Source organism: Melospiza georgiana, chromosome 3 (assembly GCF_028018845.1).
Source record: "Melospiza georgiana isolate bMelGeo1 chromosome 3, bMelGeo1.pri, whole genome shotgun sequence".
NCBI classification, from domain to species: domain Eukaryota; kingdom Metazoa; phylum Chordata; class Aves; order Passeriformes; family Passerellidae; genus Melospiza; species Melospiza georgiana.
In genome coordinates this window covers 55,174,165-55,195,682 of record NC_080432.1, presented here as the reverse complement: position 1 = coordinate 55,195,682, position 21,518 = coordinate 55,174,165, and the positions used below count along the sequence as shown (strand labels likewise).

The 21,518-nt window shown below is 37.7% G+C and overlaps 1 protein-coding gene across 1 annotated transcript in view; it reads left to right on the top strand.

Annotated features, from left to right (window-relative positions):
- The window catches only part of GALNT2 (polypeptide N-acetylgalactosaminyltransferase 2), an 86,537-nt gene extending 65,356 nt beyond the window's left edge, over positions 1-21,181 (top strand). The window contains exons 8-16 of the mRNA XM_058020146.1: positions 1,953-2,040; positions 5,828-5,915; positions 6,453-6,556; positions 10,069-10,195; positions 13,456-13,548; positions 13,751-13,834; positions 15,593-15,719; positions 19,345-19,464; positions 20,688-21,181. Coding sequence (XP_057876129.1) covers positions 1,953-2,040; positions 5,828-5,915; positions 6,453-6,556; positions 10,069-10,195; positions 13,456-13,548; positions 13,751-13,834; positions 15,593-15,719; positions 19,345-19,464; positions 20,688-20,843 — 987 coding nt within the window. The 3' untranslated portion in view covers positions 20,844-21,181. The remainder of the gene's footprint in view (positions 1-1,952; positions 2,041-5,827; positions 5,916-6,452; positions 6,557-10,068; positions 10,196-13,455; positions 13,549-13,750; positions 13,835-15,592; positions 15,720-19,344; positions 19,465-20,687) is intronic.
- The last annotated feature ends 337 nt before the right edge of the window (positions 21,182-21,518 follow it).

Genomic DNA, 21,518 nt, shown 5'->3' with positions numbered 1-21,518 from the left:
ATAGATGTATAATCTGTCTGAATTTCAGCTGAGGAATTAATGAGAAAGAAAGGAAGGATGTTTTCATTTCTGTATTTTATGCTCATAGGTAAACTGTGAATAACTGGACAGGTTGATATCTTCTGCCTCATCAGTCTTTATTTAAGGGAGTTTCTTAATTCTATCACTATATATAGAATGCCTAAAATAAGGACATGAGTACATCTAAAGCATTTCAGTGATGTAGGAAGGTGTACACACACACACACACACACACACACACAGAGAGGACTTTGCAGGAATGGTGCAGTAAATTGTAATTCCCTCCCAAGTGCAACACAGTTAGCAAAACTGTGCCTTGCTTGCCATTGCAAACATGGGCTTGAGGCTATCACTAGGAGAAACAGGAGCTAAAGATGTGATCCATGGGGGAATATGGCAGGTTGGCCTTTTTTGTTTGTATTTAGACCAAACAAATTAATTCTCAGTAGGAGGATAGATTAGATGTTCTGTTACATTTCTCATGAAAGCAAATTTTTAGCCTTGTTGGCATAGCTGCAGTGATAGTAAAGGCAATGGAAAAAGCAATGTGTCTTCAGCTTGAATTCTCTTGGGCTTGCTTGAATTCTTCTTTTGGATGATACAGAAATACATGACCTTTTGCTCACTCAGGCAGAATGACCTAGTAGATGCCATTTATGTAATTAGGGCTGATTTAAAATCAGCAGAGACTGAATAGTTAAGGTTCAATAAAAAGAAAATGGGTGTTAAAGGTTCTTATTGGACCAAGCAAAGCATTTGTCAAAGTCACTTTTAAATCTTTTCTTATGACCTCAACCTCATACTAATTTGGTTCCAGTCTGTTCTGCATAATACTGGTTAATAAGGGGGATACATGCTTGAACCATTGTTTAGAATATATGTGGTGTTGTTTCAAGATATACTTATAAAATAAATTCCTAAAATACAGATGTTTAGGTTGTATTTCTTTTAACCATGAGAACAGTTTCTCTATAATAGGAGTAACCAAAATATCTCCTGTTTGTTCAAAACATTTTTTTATATTCACAGATTTGATGATACGCTGTTCTGAAGTTAACTGTTCTCTGAATGATGTTAAATTGTGCAGTTCCAAACTTTTATTTTGAATTCAAGCAATAACTCGTGGAGACAAACTGGCTTAACCATGATACTGCATTTCTAACATTAGATGAGTCTTATTTTAGAACAGGGAGGTCTTGTGATTCTGCTGGGTAATACACATGGAGTTGTTGGAAAGATTTTTGTTCTTAAACTATTTTGGCAAAAACATCAGTTAAAATAATTAACCTTGCTCAGAATAGAATACAAGACCATGGTTGGATAGAGGACTGTGGTTATCTGTACCACTGGAATCTTAACTGCTGGAGATTAATAGTATTCATGAGTCTGAGGTGCTTTTTAGGTTCTCTTTCCTGAGTATCTGTTATTGAAGTGTGATTCTCCTGGTGTGAAATGGATTGGCATTAACCTAAGATCTTTCTGATTGCAGAAAGGCCTAAGTGTCCCTTAAAGGTTGCAATAATTAAACTGTAGTCCACTGCATAGCTGGAGACTTGCTGTGAAAAATATGAATTGTCTGGATGCTTTTCTTTGCATTGGGTTTAAAAGTAAGAATGGAAGGGCTGTTTGCTTGACTGCCTTTAGAACCACAGGTTTACTGCCTTCTTCAAGAGCAAGGCAGAAGAGGGGGATTACTGAATAAAAGTTGCCTAGAATAGAAAGAGGATTTCAAGTTATACCCTGTGCCATGGTTTCTGCTCTCTGGAGCAGTGCTGAGCAGTGCTATTCACAGCACAGGCTCTTTGGAAGTAGGGGGAGATCTGGGGAGACATGCTAATGAAATCCTGCTGAACTGTTCAACATCACATCCTGCCTGAATCTTTATATATTGATTTCATTATTTCAATATTACTTTCTAACATTTATTTTAGGACAAGACCAGAGTTGTGTCTCCTATTATTGATGTAATTAATATGGACAACTTCCAGTACGTGGGGGCGTCAGCTGATTTAAAAGGCGGTATGTACCTGTACTGGAATACAGACTTGAAAAAACCCATCAAGAATCAAAGCTCATAATCACTGCAGTTGTGGAATGGGCAATTAACATACTGTTCTTCCCTTTCCTAGATCTAGTTTCAAGTTCCATAGGTCACTTGCTTCTTGCCTTGGATTTTAATTGGCCTTACTGTTCTCTGCTTCAAAAGGTCATCTTTATTATACTAATTCTTATAAGTTTATGCTGCTTTTTACCAATATGCAAGACTTGCTCCAAGGTTTGTAGGGTTGTGTAAATGTGTCAGAAAAAGCTAATAGCCAGAGCTTATGGTTCTCTTTTTAGATAACACAGGCTTTAATTGCTCACTGGTTTAGAAGCCCATCAACAATGCAGTGTCTATGAGGTTTTTTTCAAGATGCTGGTTTGCTTAAAAAATTAAACTCTTCTGAATAAGCAGAAGGCTTTGGAATGTGTTTAAAAAAATAAATGTTTATTAGCCATGATCTGTAATTGTGAAAACACTCACATGTGACCATGAAAATTTGTAGTATTTATACCTTTGCCATTGAAAATATCCCCAGTTAAACTGAGAAGTACTACAATTTCAATATGTCTAGTGTAAAGTATTGACAGCAAGTAGCAAGAAGGCTTTTGAAGCCCTAAACAAGAATTAAAAAAAAAAAATATTCTTCTCTCTCAAAGAGGGAGAGGGCAACTACATGCTAAACTCCTTACTTACTACAGATTTTTAAAACTTCTTTAACTGCTAACAAGAATCTAATATTTAAAATAGTTTTTCTATACCCACTTAGCCCCTTTTTTCAACTATTATTTGTAAATAATTGTTCCTACAACCCTGGAAACACAACTGTCTGCATAAAAGGTGTACAATGAGCCACAATATAAAAATTAGAGTGCTGTTCTCAGAGTGGCCTATCTTTTTCTGAATGGATTTCCTGAAGTGAGGAAGGAAAAACCAGTTTCCAATCTATTCTTTTAGATTCTAGTCTCTGACCGGTCACCTAGGTTGTTGCAGTGAACTAAAATAAACGCAGTATTTGCATAGTGTTGCATATGCTCCAGTGATCTGGAGGTGAGAGGTTCTATGTCCTTTTAATTAGTGTTTTGAAATGACACCTATGGTGTATATATTCACAGTGTGCTAATGTACAGTTCTGTGCTTTGTATGTGCCAGCATTATTAAACCTTAAGGCCCTTACCCAATCTATTCATTAAATATTAACTACAGAAATCTCTATACCATTGTGGGCTTTTATTGTTGTCTGCAGGAGGAGGAGGAGGAATTCTTTCTTTGAAGCCTTAGATCAGGTTGCTGCTGGGTTCATGCTAAATTCTTCCCAAGTTAAGTGGGAGAGGATTGAGAGATTGTTTCACTTACTACTGCCCTTTATGCTTTATCTTTTAATCTGTAACCTAAGTTGTTCATTTGTCTATTATTTTTAGTACTAATTTTTCCTTTTGTACACGGAAAGAGATTGGGTTTTTCATTTTTTAAGGTGCATGACTCCTACATACTTCTGATTGAGGAGTGAGAAACACTTTTTTGACCTTAATGGTAATTTTGCACCTACTAGTGTGCCAAGCTAATTGAGGGTCGCTTGAAATATCAATAATATATTTGTCAGTTCCCAAAAGCCAGATTGCCATGGTAGAGGCACTACAGCATTTGGCACCACAGGACACTTTTCACTGGGGCCAAGTCTAAACATGGAAACTGAACTATGCTTTCAACCTTAGGTACAGTGTCTGTGTGGCTGAAGCATGGAGAGTTGAAACAGCTGGGACAGCATTTGTGCCTGGTCTGTCAAAAGGACTTAATCACCCAAGACAAGCAACCTAGGAAATGGTACACACTTTTTTCAAAGTGGACAAGTCTGAAGTAATTCCCAAGTCTGGCCAAAACTAAATCCATGCTTTTAATGTTACAGGTTCTTTATTTGGTTGGGCTTTTTTTGTTTGGTTTTTTTTTGTTTGGTTTTGGTTTGGTTTTTTTTTTTTTGAGGGGGATTTCTGGAACTGTTTATGCCACCCTGAGAAACACCACAATTACTGGAACAAGCTGTAGTTAACTGAGAGCTAATAATTTAGAGCATGCCTGTGATGCAGTTTACACTGGATAGAGTTTCATACTGGATATGCTCTGTGTTTAAAAATACTCCTTTTACAGAGTTACTGATATTATCTCATTGAGTGCAGATTTTTCCCAGAGTCTGTGAAGATGGAGACGGAAAGGCAGTTTTGAATGGGTAGAGGCTTTATGCACTTGTTCAGTTTGTGAGAGTGCTGTGTTCCAAAAGAGACCCCTTGTGTTCACTGGAGTACACAGTAACTGTGTCTCTCTGCTGCTGCTGCAGATCAGGGCATTTTTCAGCTTCTCCCAGATGCAAGTAATTTTGCTGGCTATCTAGGATGAAATGTGGCTTTTTAACTGCATGGAATTATTGGAACTCATTTTACTCTTCATGCTGGAGGCTTTGCAGTGCTGTGGGTTGGAGCCATTTTTCAGTTTTGCTACTTGGAGTTTTAGAGTAGTTTGACAGTCTTTCATTTTTACAGTGCAATGCTTCATGAAATACTCAGACATGGAAAGAAGGAGCTGCCATGCATGCTGTAAAGACTGTTCAGGGTAATTTCTGTATTGTGTGTGATAACTATCTCATGAGTTAAAGTGAAAACTGCGGAGTTTTTAACTTCCTACATCAGTCACTGCTATGCACCTTTATGGATGCAGACAGGCAGTTTGTAGGCTGTAATTGTTGCCTGTTTACATTAGCTATTTTCCTCCACTTCCCCACAAAGCAATTGCTTTATCTTTATACTGGAGAATGAAAACTATTGACATCTGTGCACCAGAAATCTGGAAATCATTCATTACATGACCTCATAGGATCTAAATGTGTTTGGCAGCAGGCAGAGTGTACAAGGCTGATTTGCTAGGTGTACTGGGAGAGGGCTATGGGTCTTGTGCAGTTTTTTAAATAGATATTCATGATTATGAGCATAACCCAGCACAAAAACTGTTCTGAAAGGGTTTCCTATAAGAAGTTTGTCCTATACGAGCTCTGTATCATTGCCTAAAAGAGGTAATTTAATGGTTCTAATGTAGAAAGCTGCTATAGGTGACCTATTCATCTTGTCTGTTCTGGTGATCTTTGTGCTCTGTGCTTAACTCACGACAGGCCCTGACCAGTTGTTACTGTGTGTTCACACTTACATGTATATGCATAAGGAAAGTAAGATTTTGGTGCTCTAGTGCACTTGCCTCAGTTTTAAACAATGATGCATTTAAAAACACAATGTTTTTAAAGTATGAAGTTAAATGGATATTGACAAGATGAGTGGAACCTACATAATTTGTTGTGACCTTCATGATGGAGAGCTCTTGCTGTTAGAGTTACTTCAAGAGTACTGCATAAAGCCTGTGTTCATGTAAATATGAGATCACTGCTAAAGAGTGGAAATGCAGTTATTCAGTAAAAATTGTTGGGAGCATTTGTAATGGCTGGAAGATCATCATATGATCTTTTCTATTTGATGTAAGGAAGCCACTTGGGTTTCCCACTTTGTGAAATAGTTGAAGACAAGAGATGCGAAGTTATTTGGTGCTTGAGATTTACTCTTTTTTCTTTACCTTTCATCCAGACTCCTTATTTGTTTTCTACCCAGAATTTTGCACATGTTTAAGATTTTCATTTTAATTACAGTTCCTGGTGTTTTTAATGAACATTGTTACTACAAGTTGAATGATGACGACAGTAATTTTAACATCTTACTTTTCTTCTTGAAGGTTTTGACTGGAATCTTGTATTCAAGTGGGATTACATGACACCAGAGCAAAGAAGAGCACGACAAGGAAATCCAGTTGCTCCCATAAAGTATGTCTGTACCACCATTTCTCAAATAGATTGTAGTTTGCAATTAAGGAGCGTTAGAAATCATCTTCTTTGAGTCTGAAAGAATATCTTCACTATATCTTAGATAAAAAATGAAATTTCATTCATTTATATGGAGCATTATGAGATTCTCAGAAATAAATGGTATTTAAAAAATTGCTTAAAACACACTAGTTAATTGTTTACCCTTAAGAAGTAGATGTCACTCAGTTTAAAGTCAGTGTGTTTTGAGGGCTGTAAATACAGCATCAGTTTTAATGTATTTTGCTGGCACAAATCACCATCCTTAAAGTAAGTGACTTGTGAGCCAAGTGGAAATTTGGAAGCTACCTCAGAAGGTGGTAATGGCCATAGAAATGTCCCATTGGAATGTATGGAAACAACATTTGAATTGATAGATGCAAAATAAGTTTCATTCAAAAACATTGCCAGTTTTTTCAAGAAACTATTAATCTTGATGTACAAACAATAGTTACCTCCATGTTCATGGTTCTGTAAGTAATTTGTTTTTTTCTTTAGGACACCCATGATAGCTGGTGGATTATTTGTGATGGACAAATCCTATTTTGAAGAACTAGGAAAGTATGACATGATGATGGATGTTTGGGGTGGAGAAAACCTAGGTATGTGTATTATTTCCCTTCTGATCAACCTTGAATGAAAGCAGGTTTCATAATTTCCTTTATTGTCAAGGAGTCATGGTTTTCCTGATTTTGTGCAAAGAGGATTAAAAACCAGTGTTTAAATTTCATACACTTTATTGGCAAAATCCAAAACATTTATTTCAATGAAAGAATTATAACAAATGAAAAATTATATGCTAAATCTAAGGGAATAAAAGTATTAGCTCATTGAGCAGTTACTTTTTTTGTAATGTAAGTTGGTTAGTAAAAAATACAGGCTGTAGATTGGCAATTAAGTATAATAATGTTTAAATGCTGAAAATTGAAGGCACGTTTTTAAGATGTTGCTTAATTTAATCATGAAAAGTGGAATGCAGGAGAATGAATTTAATGTTATTAGATACACCTTAATAGATCAATTAATTTAGCTGACTGAAGAATTATCTGTTTCTGAACTTTGCCAGTAGTATTCTGCCTGGCAGCTGAACTTAGTGAATTTTGTAGTTTTATACCCCTTCTTTAGCCCTATGAGATATTAATGGTTGAGAAGGCATTTTTTCTGTATTTTCAGATGTTGACACAAGTGAGATTTAGGCAAGAGAGTTGAGGGGCTGAGAGAACCTGTGCTTTAGCCATTCTCCTTTGAGCTGGTGGTTAAATCTGGCATTAGTAGGTTTTTCTGGCTGTTTGCATTACAGCATTGTGCAAAGGTTTTCTCCAGTTAAGGCCAGTATACTTGTTTTAAAACAAGAAATATTTTATAGGAGCAGAATTTGACACCTCCTCAAGAATTCCTGTTTTTCATTAATTTAGTTTTTTGGGGTAGAGATGCATCTCAGACATTCCAAGCAGTGCATTTTAGGAACGCCTCTAAGCATAGAAGCTTCCCTGCTGCACATGTTAGCTGCAAAATCCTGAAATACATTGAACTTGTAAAAACCCATGAGTATTTTGAGTTACTGAAATCTGCATATGCATTAAGCATATGCTGGGCCTACAAGGAAATGTCTGCTGTGTGGAGACATGGTAACCAAATGTTCAATGCTGCTGTAACACACTGAAAAGTTGGAAGGGGCATTCCTGCAGTCCTGTCTCTGACCATCCTGAGCAATACTCAAAAGAAACCCTACAGGTGTTTTAAACAGTTACATTCCATGTTTCTGTTGTCTTGCTATTTTGGCTGTATATTGCTAAATTGTATTTATGTAAACATAATAATTTTTCATTTTTTAAATGTCCTGGAAAGTCATTGGATAAATTTAATGCAGCAATACTCTTTTCACTCTGAAAACCACTTTTGCCACTCGAGTGCTTAAATATTTGATTAGTTACAAGCGTGTTCTTGAGCTACTGAGTTTTTTTCTGAACACTTAGCAACTACTTTTATGCTTTGATAATTGAGGCCTTGATAGCAGGAAAGGGCACAAGCAACAGCTTCTCTCTCAAGGATGCCAAGAGATGTTTATTTTGCTCCTGCTCTATTCAGTTCCTCCCCCTCCTTGGGAAGAAAAAGATGGAGACTTAGGGGTGCCTGAAAGGCAGGCAGAAGGCAGCTAATGGTTTCTTCCTAGTTGTTGGACTAATTGAAGATGAGTAAAATTCACATGGCATATGATTTAATTGGCAATAAATGACACATGCAGCAGATAACTAGAAATCTGTGATGTGCAGTTTAAAATTCAATGTGCACACTTGTCAGGCCTCTTTACTCTCAAGTATAGCTCTACATCAGGGGCTTGGTGTTACATGCAAATAAATGCTAAATGGACTAGCAAAATAATTCTGCACATCATATTCATTTATAAAAGCTAGCATTTTTCCTTCAAGCATGTACAGAGCAGCTGTTATGAGGTTTTGTTCACATGTCAGTACCAATTTGACAAATTTTAAGATGAGCCTGCAGTATTTTCTCTAAATTGCCCAAATTACCATGAAGGTAGGTACATTCTCAGACTGCTGCTAAATGTAACTGGTAATGCATGTGTACTGTACAAAATGTGGATCAAGATTAGTTCAATCTCTTTTCCAGCTCAGAAACTTCAGTTCTCAGTATGTTTATGATGCTTTTTGATTAGCTTAGGAGAATCAGAGTATACCAGAGAGCTGGATGGACCTTGAGAAGGTTTGGGTCTGATTTGAAAACCTAGGCTTTTCTTACTAGTTTTTCTAAAATCAGGGAATGAGTAAGACATTTCTTGTCTTCTATATTGATGACACACTCTAATAAAAAGAGCAAGTCTCTTACAGAAATGTAACTTGATCTCATAAAAAATTATTGACGTGCTGCTTACGCCTTTTCATTTAAAAACTATGTCCACTGAACTTGCTCTGGTAGTAACATTTCCTACTGTTGGAGTATAACAAAAGAGATGTCTTAAAGGAGTTTGTGGGGTTGTTTTGAGTTTTAGTTGCTGTATATTTTTTCTTTTTCCATGCAGGCTTTGGAAGCCATGTTGGTGCAAGTAGTAATTAGTTTGCTTCTCCCTGTATTCTCGTCCTTTGCGGTGTTTCCCACTGAGCTATTTTGTGTAATATTCACTTTTTTTTGAGATTCTTTACAATCTAAGGTGCTGAAAGGTGTACAAAAATGAAAAATTAGTTGTCTTATGTGAATACTGTGAAAGACAATGTTGTCATTCACGTTTTTGGAGTATGATCTATCTACAGCTTGAGATATGTTGACTGTCTAGGATTCATGAATATGACAGTCAAGAAGAAAGGCAGTTTACTTACTCTGTCAACAGCTGAAATGACAGCATCTCTTTTTATTTACTTTTATTTTTTTCTAAATTTTCTCTGGACATGCAATGAAGATAACATGTTCTCTAACTTGTGGTTGTGGGAAAGTTCTCTCTCCAGGTGACTTCTGCCATCAGAAGTTGAAGATGAGACAAGTTTTAGACCTTTGTGTCATCACTAGGTGGCTCAGATGATTAGTTTGGCTTAGACATATACGGTCCATAACCTTGAACTTACAGAAGTTATGTTTTTATTTGGTCTATCCTCAAGTCAACATTGACTTGATATAATTCCTTCCACTGTTTGGGAGTGTTTGTTTATCTACTGTAATAAGTTAACAGCTCAAATCTATTGGTTATTTTAGTTTGCCTTGGTTTCACTTATCTTCAGTTACTCTGTTTTCGGCTGAAAATTTGTTATAAACTAGGTCATTAATTTATTTATTAAATGTGCCTACTATTGTTTGCTGTTCAGATAAAGCACATATACCTAACTCACTGGCAAATTGAAGCAGGATTTATAGATTTGGGCAAAACTGGTAACTTCAGATAAGAGAAGATACACATTTTGCTTCCAATGTAGTGTGTTTATTTCTGCTGAGCTTACAGAAGCATAAATGCTTTAGATACATGCCTTTGTTTATCCTACAACTTATTAAAAAAATTGTCTCTCTTGATCTTCTCAACAACAATCACTAAAAGCCTTCTCTGTAAATATAATACAAAATAACAGTAGTATATGATGTTGGTCTTTCATTCCTGTTTTTATTTCAGAGATCTCATTCAGAGTTTGGCAATGTGGTGGGAGCCTAGAAATCATCCCTTGCAGCAGAGTGGGTCACGTATTCCGCAAACAGCATCCCTACACATTTCCCGGTGGGAGTGGCACTGTGTTTGCCCGGTGAGTGCTGAATAGCAATGGTTTGGGTTTCCTCAGATGGTCAGCAGGTGGCAGTAATTCCATTTCAGGGATCTCATCTTCAGAAAAACTTGCAATATTATCTATCATGGTAAAATATTAATTAAAAAGAAACTAATGACTTTGAATCAGCTATGTAGATTGAGAGAAGAACCTATGAGTTGGAAGAGGGAAACTTCTGGTGGACACGGACTGAGAATCTGGAAAATAAGGAAATGCTTAGCTTGGTATTTCATCAATATTGTGTGTGTTTGATTCTAAAGAAGGCTTTATTTTCAAAACTGTCATAAAACTTCATTTTGTAGAAACAGCTTCATTGTTCACTAAAAGCCACAATACACTAAGTTATGAATATGCTTTGCTTGCTTTTCATTATTTCATGATCAGCATGTATTATATATATATACAAATACTATGGATTATACAATATACAAATATTATGGAAACTGATTTCAGTATTTATGCCAGTCTGTTGGCAACTGGTTCTCTATAATATTTGCCTTTCCTGTGCTCTGTTTAAACATGCATTCTCTACAGATCTAAGAAATTGCAGTTTTAAAGGCTTAGATTAATATGCCTATTAATTTTCCTGTTGGTACCCATGCATAGCAGTAGCTGAAATACTGAGCTGTCTCCTCAGTTTGTTTTTTAAAAAGTGCTGTGAACAGCATGTTCATAGTGGTTTTGACTTAATAGGGATAAAAGTATGGCATAAATGTACTGAGGGCATTGTGGTCAAGGCTGTATCAGTTGTAGCTGAGGAATCACTGTAGATTTTGGTTTAGAGACTTGAACTTGATGCTCAGGGAGCTGGAGAAGTACAAGTCTCGGCTAAAGATTCTGTGGGCTAAGAGCTGGAAATAAAATTGTTTATTTACACTTGAAGGGATGTGGAGCCCAAACTCAGTTTAACATGAAGCAACACAGAGTGCAGATGTACTTAAATTCATAAGAATGTTCTAAGCTGCTGATATTTTTGGACTCGTGATTCACTGTAGACTGAGGAATCTCCTTAGGGTGTAGTTCTTCCCTTCCATGCTGGTTATGCCACCAAGGTGACTTTAATGAATTTAATATCTGCTAAAATAAAGTCACTGTCCTGGTTTTTTCAGTATAGAAGGAACTCTAGTATTTTTTTTCTTTTTTCCTATTCTTTGATATATATATTTTATGCTGCAGTGAAAAATGAAAAATAGTACTTATGTGAAAACAAAAGCTAGCAATGAAATGTCCTCAGTACATCACATCTCTGTTCCAACATTTATAGTGGGCATCAGGAGGGTTGAAAGCTTTACCTTTTAAACTGCATTGTGTAAGCTTAGGATGCAGCTGGTGTAGTTTAATGAGGTTTTGAAATGACAGTGTCATAACAAGGAGCATGGTTAATAAAAGTGAATAAATTTATGAATATGCTGTGCAGTTTTCCCACTCCTGCAGCTTTTCCATCTTTGGGGTGTTGCCAAGATACTGCTTTTCTTGTGCTGTTAAATAGCTTTCTTGGATGTCAAACCAATATAATGGGATGCCTTAAAATCAATTTTAGCAATGAGAAGATAAGAAACCCTAAGTAGAAGGATATCCTTGTAGTACAGGTGTTATAATACACATGTGTAGGACCATGGTGCCAAGAAAACTGGTGCATGGAAGATGTGCTGGTGGTGCAATTGGGATGTGTTGGCATCTGTCTCTTGGCTGTAGGCAGCTTGTTCTGGACTCCTCTCTTTTTAGCTGGCTAGTCAGTATGCACTGCCTTTTGGCAGCCCAAACAGGTTGGTAATTTTGGGTGGGAGACTGGGAGTCCTGTTTCATGGGAGAGGGACCACATCACCATGTCCTGGCTGTGTGATGTGGGCAGGGACAGCTTGTGTGGCCAGTGCTGCCTTAACACAGCACTCCAGTGAGCCTTGCAGGCCCAGTCTGCTCCAAGCAAAGCTGCCTCTGATCTCTCAGTGCTCTGTTTCATTAAGTGGCTCAACATTAAGTGTATCCCATGCTGTGTTCCTCAGCACTCTGAGTTCTTTAGGGCCTTGCTAGTTCAGGCAGTTCTCAGCATCTGCACAGTGCCCATATTTGTGTCACACCAAGCCTGAGCTGTTCTTCCTCTGTGAGTATGAGCCAGTGGGATACAGGCAGGCATTCTGGCCTTGAAAAGTGCCTTTGGGGTTGTTACACCCTGGAAAACAAAGTACCTCCTCTCTCACCACCCAAATCTGTTTGGCCTCTGGCATCCAAGCTGCTTGCTGGGCAGACAGGAGGGGCTGAGTGACTGAGACTCGCACAGGCCTGAGAGACTGCAGGTGAAGATACATTCACATAGCTTCTAATCTGAATCTAGTGGGATTTTACTTACAAAAAATTTAATCTTTGCAAGAAAAAAAATCAGTCCTCGAACAAAAAATTATTCAGATCGGTCTTGTGAAATTTTCATTCGCTGTATCCTATTTTCTCAGCAACATGCAAGCCTCCTCACTTAATCCTGATTGTTTTGTCTTTTGAATTGGAAAATCATATTAAAGAAGTTATTTGCTTACTGAGTTCACTCCAGTTGCTTTAGGTGAACTTTCTGCCAAATGTAAAGTAAGCTTCAGAGCATGGCAGTTGCAAATGAAGTAAGACTTCCTTTTCAAAGCATAAAATTATGAACAGTAGAAGTAAATGAGTTTTACATGGAAGCCAGGGGAGGGGAAAAGCCATTGCACCATGTTGCAGTCCAAAAGAAAATGTAAAGACACCAATTACATAAATACAGGAATTTTAGTTAGAGATGTGTTTGATTAGAAGTAAAACATTTGGATTAGGATTTTTTTCCCACTTATTAGAATAATGAGTCTTTCTCAAATTTTACAACATTTCCTCTTACCTCAGCCATAGAAGACTTGTTTGTTTCATAGGCTTAAGTATTGTGAAAGCTTGTGTCTTTTTGGAACTTTGAGTGCATCAACCTAATAAATTCCATGAAGTTTGCAGAAAGAACTGAAAGATCTGTGTTAAGTTCTGGATGAAAACCTGCAGCAGTGAGGAGTGTGGAAAAGATATAAATTTCATTATAAATGCATTAATTTCAGTTATGTTACTCGAATGGTTTTCTATTAAGTGGGTCTTTTATAGGGAGTCTGCTGCCTGACTTGTGGCAACTCAGTGTATAGTACTGGGAAGGGTTAAAATAATTCTGAGGAAAAATTGGATGGTTTAATTGCACCTAGAGAACATATAACCCATGTGTTTCATATGATTGTCCCTAGAAATACACGCAGAGCAGCAGAAGTCTGGATGGATGAGTATAAAAATTTCTATTATGCAGCAGTGCCTTCAGCCAGGAATGTACCTTATGGCAAGTAAGTCAGAAGTGCTTCTTCGCCCTATTTGTTAATTCTTCATGACATAGCACCTTCTGAGGTGAAAGCAGTGCTAAATCTGATGTTGTCTCTTAACATATTTCTACAGTTCTATAGTTCTTGTGTTTTCTGTGTTTTCCATAAAATATATGAAGACAGTAGCCTGACTCTGAAAACTCCTTTTTTTTTTTTTCTCCTGTAGTATTCAAAGCCGAATGGAGCTCAGAAAGAGACTTAGCTGCAAACCCTTTAAGTGGTATCTTGAAAATGTTTATCCTGAGTTACGGTGAGTTTTGGCTGAAACAGAGTTCATATGGAGTTTTCTTTTTTGCCCTCCCCAGAAATCATTGGTTTCTCTTCCTCCATACTTGGATGTAAAGGATATGTTTTACTTTATCTATGAATTCAATGCTTCATGCAGATTTATTTGCTTTTTTTGTTAGTTCTGTTCCTAAAGAGTAATTTTTCCATAGCTAGCTGCTTTTTCTACTTATGGCAACTACAGCTGCAATATTTTAGAGAAGAGTGTCCAAAGGACTGAACCTGAGCCTGAAGTTAGTCCCCTACCCAAGCCATTTGCTCAAAAGTACATATTCTGTGTCCTGTTGTCATCCCTTTAAAGCTTTTGCCTATGCCTAAGCCCATGCCTAGTTAAGTGAGGAGACTGAATCTCGTTGCAGAACAAATGATGACATTCGGCAGACAGGAGGGCCTTGTGTGGTTGGCAGACAAGGGTAGATGTCTAAGGCTCTGAGAAGCTGAGTCTCCTATTCCTTCTTGTCTCCTTTTCTCTTGTCACTGAATAATCACTGACTTCTGGAAGGGCTGAGAAGGGGGAAGTGACGGATGACACTGCAAACAGTTTCTATAACATGAACATCCTAGCTAATGAGAAATCCTCCAAGAGAAATGCTTTTTGAAAGGATAGAAAGACTTTGGTTAAATAATCCATTAAGAAGTATGTTGTTCAGATCTGAGCCCACTAACTAGTCTGACTCGCCTGTCAACCTAATGCTGGTAGTGTAGTGGTGTAAGATATTGTGTGTATCTTGTAAGAATACTTGAGGTTTTTTCCCTGGGGCCACTTCATGTCAGTGGTGCTAGGTAACTGCTAGAGACATACAAGCTTGAGATGCAAAAGCAGCACCAGCTATTACAGCCCCAGTGCAACATGTGCAGAACCATACATACTAATGAGTCTCATAAAGCAGGATGATACTGAGGAATTAAGTTCTCCTTTATTTACTCTTAAGAGTGCCAAAGGATATTTGGTTTTGTTTAATCTGTGAGAAAAAATGTCTCCCCTGAAAAATGTGCTACCATAAGCATTACTGACATGTAATGTTGTCTTTTTCTGTCATCCCTCATGTGCTCATTCTGCTGCGTTGAATTATTATACTCATATTATAGTCTGGAGTTCTTAGAGGCTCTGATATGCCCTTGTTTTACTGTTCAACTCATGGGCTCTACCCACAACTGTACTTTGCTGAATGGAACTTGCCTAGGAGGTTCCATGCTAGGAGTGTACTTTATGTGCAACCATTAGAAAGTAGATATCAGAAAAACTTTGATTTTTTTTTTTCAAATTCCTAACCCCTTTTTTAACGTTTCAGTAAAAACAGTCTGAGAAACATGTAGTGTCCTATTTCTGCCACAAGCTAAGTTGCCTGAAAAGACAAAAGGACTTGATGAGCTAATTGATAACATTAAGCTTTGAGTCACTTTAAATGATAAGTCATCTTTAATTTGATTTTTGTGCCACATTTGTATGTTCACCCTCCTTCTCTGGTACAAATCTTCTGGTACTGTGTGTGGTAAGCTTGCAAGTTTACTCATGCTTGATCAATTCATGATTAGATAATTGCCTCCCCTCAAAAGATGATAGAGATTTTCAGATGATAGTCATCATTCATCCTCAGCCTCTCATCTTAAAAGTACTCTGAGTGTTTTTACAAACAAGGAGTTAAAAAAAAAAAAAAGGTAGGAAAAACCTGCCAAACAAACCCTGAACTGAATCAAGCAGATATTTCTGGTTTTGTTTTAGGGTACCTGATCATCAAGATATAGCCTTTGGGGCTTTGCAGCAGGGTACCAATTGCCTTGACACTTTGGGCCATTTTGCAGATGGTGTTGTTGGAGTTTATGAATGTCATAATGCCGGGGGAAACCAGGTCTGTATGCCATTAATTTTGCTTTCTACACTAAGTCTTGAACAAAAGAAAGAAAGTTAAGCTAAACTTTTAAACTCAAGCAGTTGCTATGTACTGGTAAGAGAAAGATGAACCTAAACCAGCACATCAGTTGTTGTTACAGATGGGCTAAAAAGCTTCTCCCTCAAATATAATTTTGTGTTTTCAGGATTAGAATCTGATCCCAGAGATTCATTCAGTGAGCACCACATTATCCCCTTCCTTTGTCACTATGGCACTAGAGGCCATAGCTTCCTTCTCAGAGGTTTTGTACTTTCATAGAAAGCTTTTTTCCAATGAAATGGTGTGTTTGATTTTTTGGGAGCAATTTTTACTTCAGAAAATATTTGGGTTGCATCAAGCATATGGCCTAAGATCAACAAAATAAAAGAATGCTTTGCTGTGCTGCACTGTTAGTCATTTACAGTTTGCAATAGTGGAGTTTAAAAAAAATCTGTCATAAATCCCCATTTGGCTCTTCTAGAAAACAGCAGTGCCTAATGTTCACTCACAGTAAGGGGAGTGTTTTAACAAATCCTTTCTAATCCTACTCCTAAACTAATTGTAAATGTGTCAGATCTTTAAATGAGAGCATTAATTATTTCAAAGAATCTATTTAAGCAGTTGTGACTTAGTTATCATTCATGAAATGCACACAGAGGTTCTCACTGCTTTGTGTGCTTCTTTGTCACTAAATCCTTGTCAGATTAAACCTGACTTTAAATCAAATGTAATATTAATGTGTCAAGTACAGCTGTTAAAATAGAAGGCTGACCAATTAAAAACTACTCTTGAATGAGTGTCAGAAGTTTGCTCTAATTTAAATTAGAAGAGGAAAAACCTAAAATAAGATGAAGCCTAAAATGAAGTAATTTCCTGGAAGATGTGTGATGACAATTCATTGAAATCAACATGTGAGAAATGCCTCTATTCCCTATCATTAAAGAGAATTTATCCATGGAGGCTTTTTCAGTTACCTTTATGAAAGTACCCTCATCTTTTCAGAAACCACAGTGGGGTTTTTGGAAGAAAGGGTAGATGTGTCACAAGTGCCTTGGAGCAGAAATTATAGAATTTTCTGCTGATATTGTGTACTCTTTGTAAATACACAAAGTTATCTTCCTTTTTCAAATTCCCCTCACTGAAGCTGACCCTCTTCTTTCTGTGTCTGTGGTTTTTTCTGTGGCACTGACCTTGACAAACCACTATGCACTTGCTCTGAACAAATACCTTTGAGAGGACATTCAGACAGATCAAACCCAGGTTTTATGTCCAAGCAGAACTTGGATTGGATTGGAAAGAAATGACAACATGGGAGGAGAGGGATAGGGAACAAACCACAGTCTGTAGATCTGTACTTTGTGTTTTGCACCTTACTCTTATCAGGAGGTTTTTTGAGGAGTTAAAGGCATTATAGGCTGTGGCAATCTTCTGTAACTTGAAGAGTGTGTTCTGTCTTATGTTCAGCACAACTTAAAATGCAAAACCTAAGTCAAAATGGGATTTCTGCCCCCTTTTTCCCCTGCTCTCCCCTCCTCCAGGCTGGTACAACTCAGGGGTAGTTGTGCATCTCCAGAGGGCTGAGTAGCTTGTGGTGTGCTTGATAATATGCAAATATGCAGGGCTGTGATAAAGAGCTAAAGGTAAAGCCAAATGCACTTAGGCTCAAGGGGAAGGTTTCAGATTAGTTTGTCTACTAACTTTTTATTTCTGATTTGACACAGATTTTCTCAGATATTCTGATTTTTGCAATAAAGCTATCCATTTTCCAGCCTGTGCCCTGAGCATATACACTGCTTACAATTTCTCCTCTGGTGTAGTGGAACTTGTTCCATCTTACCTCCATTATAGTCATAGTTACTGATCTGTGGAGGAAAGTATCTGTACACTGTGTCTTGTAACATGAGGGGCAATCATGTAGATGTTTCCAGCAACAGGGCTTGGAGCTTTGATGAAGCAGCTGTACTTTGGCTTTTAAAAGGTTTAACTTCTTACATAATTTCTGTTGTGGCTGGAGCTCATACAGCTTTTTGATGGAAGGGTAGAGCTGTATAAAGGTAATCATTTCAAGGCTCTAATTCTGACTGCAGGGTTCTCAGATGCAAGTTTTACTACATCCCTGGTAGTATTTTCAGCTGTCATTTTTCACTATAAATCTTACCAGGGAAGAGTTTGGGGCCATTTGTAATTCCTGATAAGCTCTGAAAAGAACTTGCTTAATTCCTTTACTTGTGACTAAAAAAAGTGGCTATTAATATTTTATTATACATTAATGGTTCTTGTGGCCGTCTTACTGGACAGAACTGAGAAGGCAAGTAATTTTGCTGTCATCTGAGTTTAACATGCTGAGAGTAAAAGGAGAAGTTATCAGCTAAGAGTTTGGAAGACAAAGGGATACACAGATTTGTTCTAGCTTTGCTTTGTTTTCCACAGTTGTCATCATTCTAGTACTTGCTGAATATAGTGCAGTAAACGCATCCAGTGGCTTGGGACCTGTATGGTTGTGATTACTTGTAATTTTTTGGGCTGCAAATTCTGAGTGTTCTGAGCATTTCTTCCCAAAGAGATTTAATAATTATTAAATCTGCTGAGTTTCAAAGTAATTATACATTTATTTTATTTCTGAAACACTGATTACATGCAAAATAACATTTAAATGTTATTTAACATACACGCTTGGCCCTGTATGTCTAAGGTTGTGTATTATACACCACTAAATCCTCTTAAGTTGCTTGAGAGAAGCTAATCATGCCGTTTTAAGTAGTTTATAAGCATGATTTGAATCATTAGCCTGGCTTTAATCAAGTGGCTTCTTTCCTCAAAGGGTAGTTAGACAAATGGAGACCAGTGTGGACCCTGGAGAGCAAACTTGAAAGGAGAGAGGCATATGGAGAGAGTCTGAACATCAGTGCGAGATCAGGCTCTGTGTGAAGAGACGCTGAGATCAAACAAGCTGGGCAGCAGTACATGCAGAACAGCTTCTCTTTACTCTCTGTTTAGGAGTTGCATACTTAAATACATTTAACAGAGATTCTGTTGTACATCATGCCTTGGATGGGAGGAACATTCTCTCTATCCCTTTTGTGTATTGCTTTCTGGTGGTCTTAATTGTATTAAGAACTGCTGTTTCCTCACTGTGGTCCATGTGCTTTGTTCAGTGTGTGGGCAGGGTGGCCAGTGGTGCTGCAGACCAAGCTTTTAGGGGTTTTATGTATACAATTATATGTATATTTACACATGTAGAAATACATATTACACCTGTCCCTTTCTTCCACACACACACAAAAATAAATACCTAACTAAATAAGCATTTGGAGGAGTATCTTCAGGAGGCCCTGTGTGACTGGCAGCAGCAGCTGTGTAAAGCCAGCAGAGGGAGCAAACAGCAAGCTCTGCCCTGAGCTGATGCACGGACACTGAAGCAATTGGAATTACTTTTTGAAATTTTTTGAAATGGACTTTTCATCTCCTGCCCCGTGGGAAGCAATGAACTGTTCTAATGCCAGTACATAGCTTTTTGCAGGATTTTAACTTGGGCTGTGTATGCAGAGGTAGCATGTATTAACATACACAATTTTGTACACTTTTTGTTTCTTCCTTTTTGTAGGAATGGGCCTTAACAAAGGACAAGTCAGTGAAACACATGGATTTGTGCCTTACTGTTGTGGACAGAGCTCCTGGTTCACTAATAAAACTTCAGGGCTGTAGGGAAAACGACAGCAGACAGGTTAGTATGTCATGATTGCACTCTGCAAAAGGTGGGGAAAACAAGGATGGTGAATAAACAATGCCCTGGTGATCTGTCATATCTTCTGTAGGCTCTACTTTTACTGTTGTTTGTGTGTGGGAAGCTAGGATTCATGGTGTCATCAGGGCAGAAATAAGCTTTATCCCAACAGGGCCTTATGTAAAGGTTTCACCCATTGATGTGTAACAGCATTCAACTGCCTCGTGTGTCTTCTGAAAGAGTTTGTATATTCCACAATGCCTTTTTGAAAGGTCTCACTCAGTGAAGTTCGAATATTATGTAGGCTTTTTCTCAGAAGAATGTGTTTTGGCTTTCCTTCTTTTCAGTTTTGGCCTGCTTATAGCAGCCCTAGAAATCATCAAATTCATTTTTATCAATGCAGCATTGTAACTTCATCTATTTCCCATGACTGAGGAAATTCACATTTGCAGAGTCATACCATCTTTTTGATCTAGTCATAAAACAATTCATCTCTTTCTGCTCAGTCATCACTTGTGATCATCTGCCAGCTTCCTTGCTTCTATATCTGTTTTTGCAGACAGGTTACTGGAACACTGTTTATTTATGAAGGAAGGAATATTCTTGCCACTCTTCAGAGAAGGAAACTAAGGAAGCAAGATTTTCTTTATAAGGTTTACAGGCATATTATGGTAGACATACAAGAGAAACCACCCCCCCTTTTTTTTTTAAATCCTGTATTTGGAATTTATTCTGTCCTTGACATCATCTTGGACAAAGAACTTTTGGCAGCACAGATTTCTTATCTTCTGTAGAATTGAAAGGTGTCTGACAAATTTCTGGATTTCTGTAGAGTTGATTATAGTGAATGTGCTTCTTGCTTCTCTATGCTCAGTATTGTAGTGCTATGTGGATGGACTTTGATTCTCATATTTTTCTTCAGACCAAAGGTGTCACACAGGTAACAGGGTGTGGCAGTGCATTTGAGAAGTTCTGAACTAGAGGGAAATGTGTTGGTGTATTCTGTGTCTTGCAGAGTGTTAGCAGAGAGAACAGCTGTTCTGGGAAGGCTTGCCAGAACGTACATACTCTTACTCAAGGATCATCCAAACTGCTCCTGTTATTGCAGTTTGTACACATTTCCAGGCACAAGCCAGGGAAGCTTATGAAGACTGCAAAGGACATGATGTAGAATTCTTCCTTTTCCTGCTTTTCCAGGTCAATAACTGTATTTTCTCTTCCAGAAATGGGAACAAATTGAAAGCAATTCTAAACTGAGGCACGTTGGCAGCAACCTCTGTCTAGACAGCCGAAATGCCAAAAATGGTGGTCTCACCGTTGAGATCTGCAATCCTTCTTTGTCACAGCAGTGGAAATTCACACTTAATCTGCAGCAGTAGAAGGACTTACAAGCAAAGTGCTGTTTCAACTGAAAAACATTGGGCAAAGTTTTGATTGAATTACTGATGTATTTCTTAAAACTTTCCACGGAACTTATATACCTCAGTATTCCACCTTTATCTGAAAGTAGAGTGCTGAAGCAGACACCAGGGATCCAGGGGACTCGGAGCACTGCAAAGATGTCACTGAGCATTACTTCACAGGAAGAAGGAATTGTGCTGCAGACTTGAACTGTTCCTTTCTGTCTTCAGCTGCTACTTGCACAGCAGATAATTAACTCTAGGAACAACTGACGTATTGTAAACAAAAGGATCTGAAGAAACATCTGTGGGGAACAGTGTGGGAGGGAGGGTGGGAAAAATTACTAGGAGAAGGTCATTTGAAAACTCCATTGGAATAGAAGTCATGGTTTGTCATTTCCAGAACCAGAAGTGTCATTTTGAAGTTTTTTTTTTTCTCCTGTGTGTACTTGGTAATTTGAATATGAACTTTTCTATGATGGACTCTAAATATAAATATATGAAAGTATATATATTGTCAGCTCCCAATGATTTGTATCAGTTTTCATCATCCTATAATTATCAACAAAGTGATTGACATATGTATAACCAGAAATTGGATTGGAGTGCTAGTAGAAAGAAACTCAGAGGGTGTGGATTTTGTGCTGCTGGGTG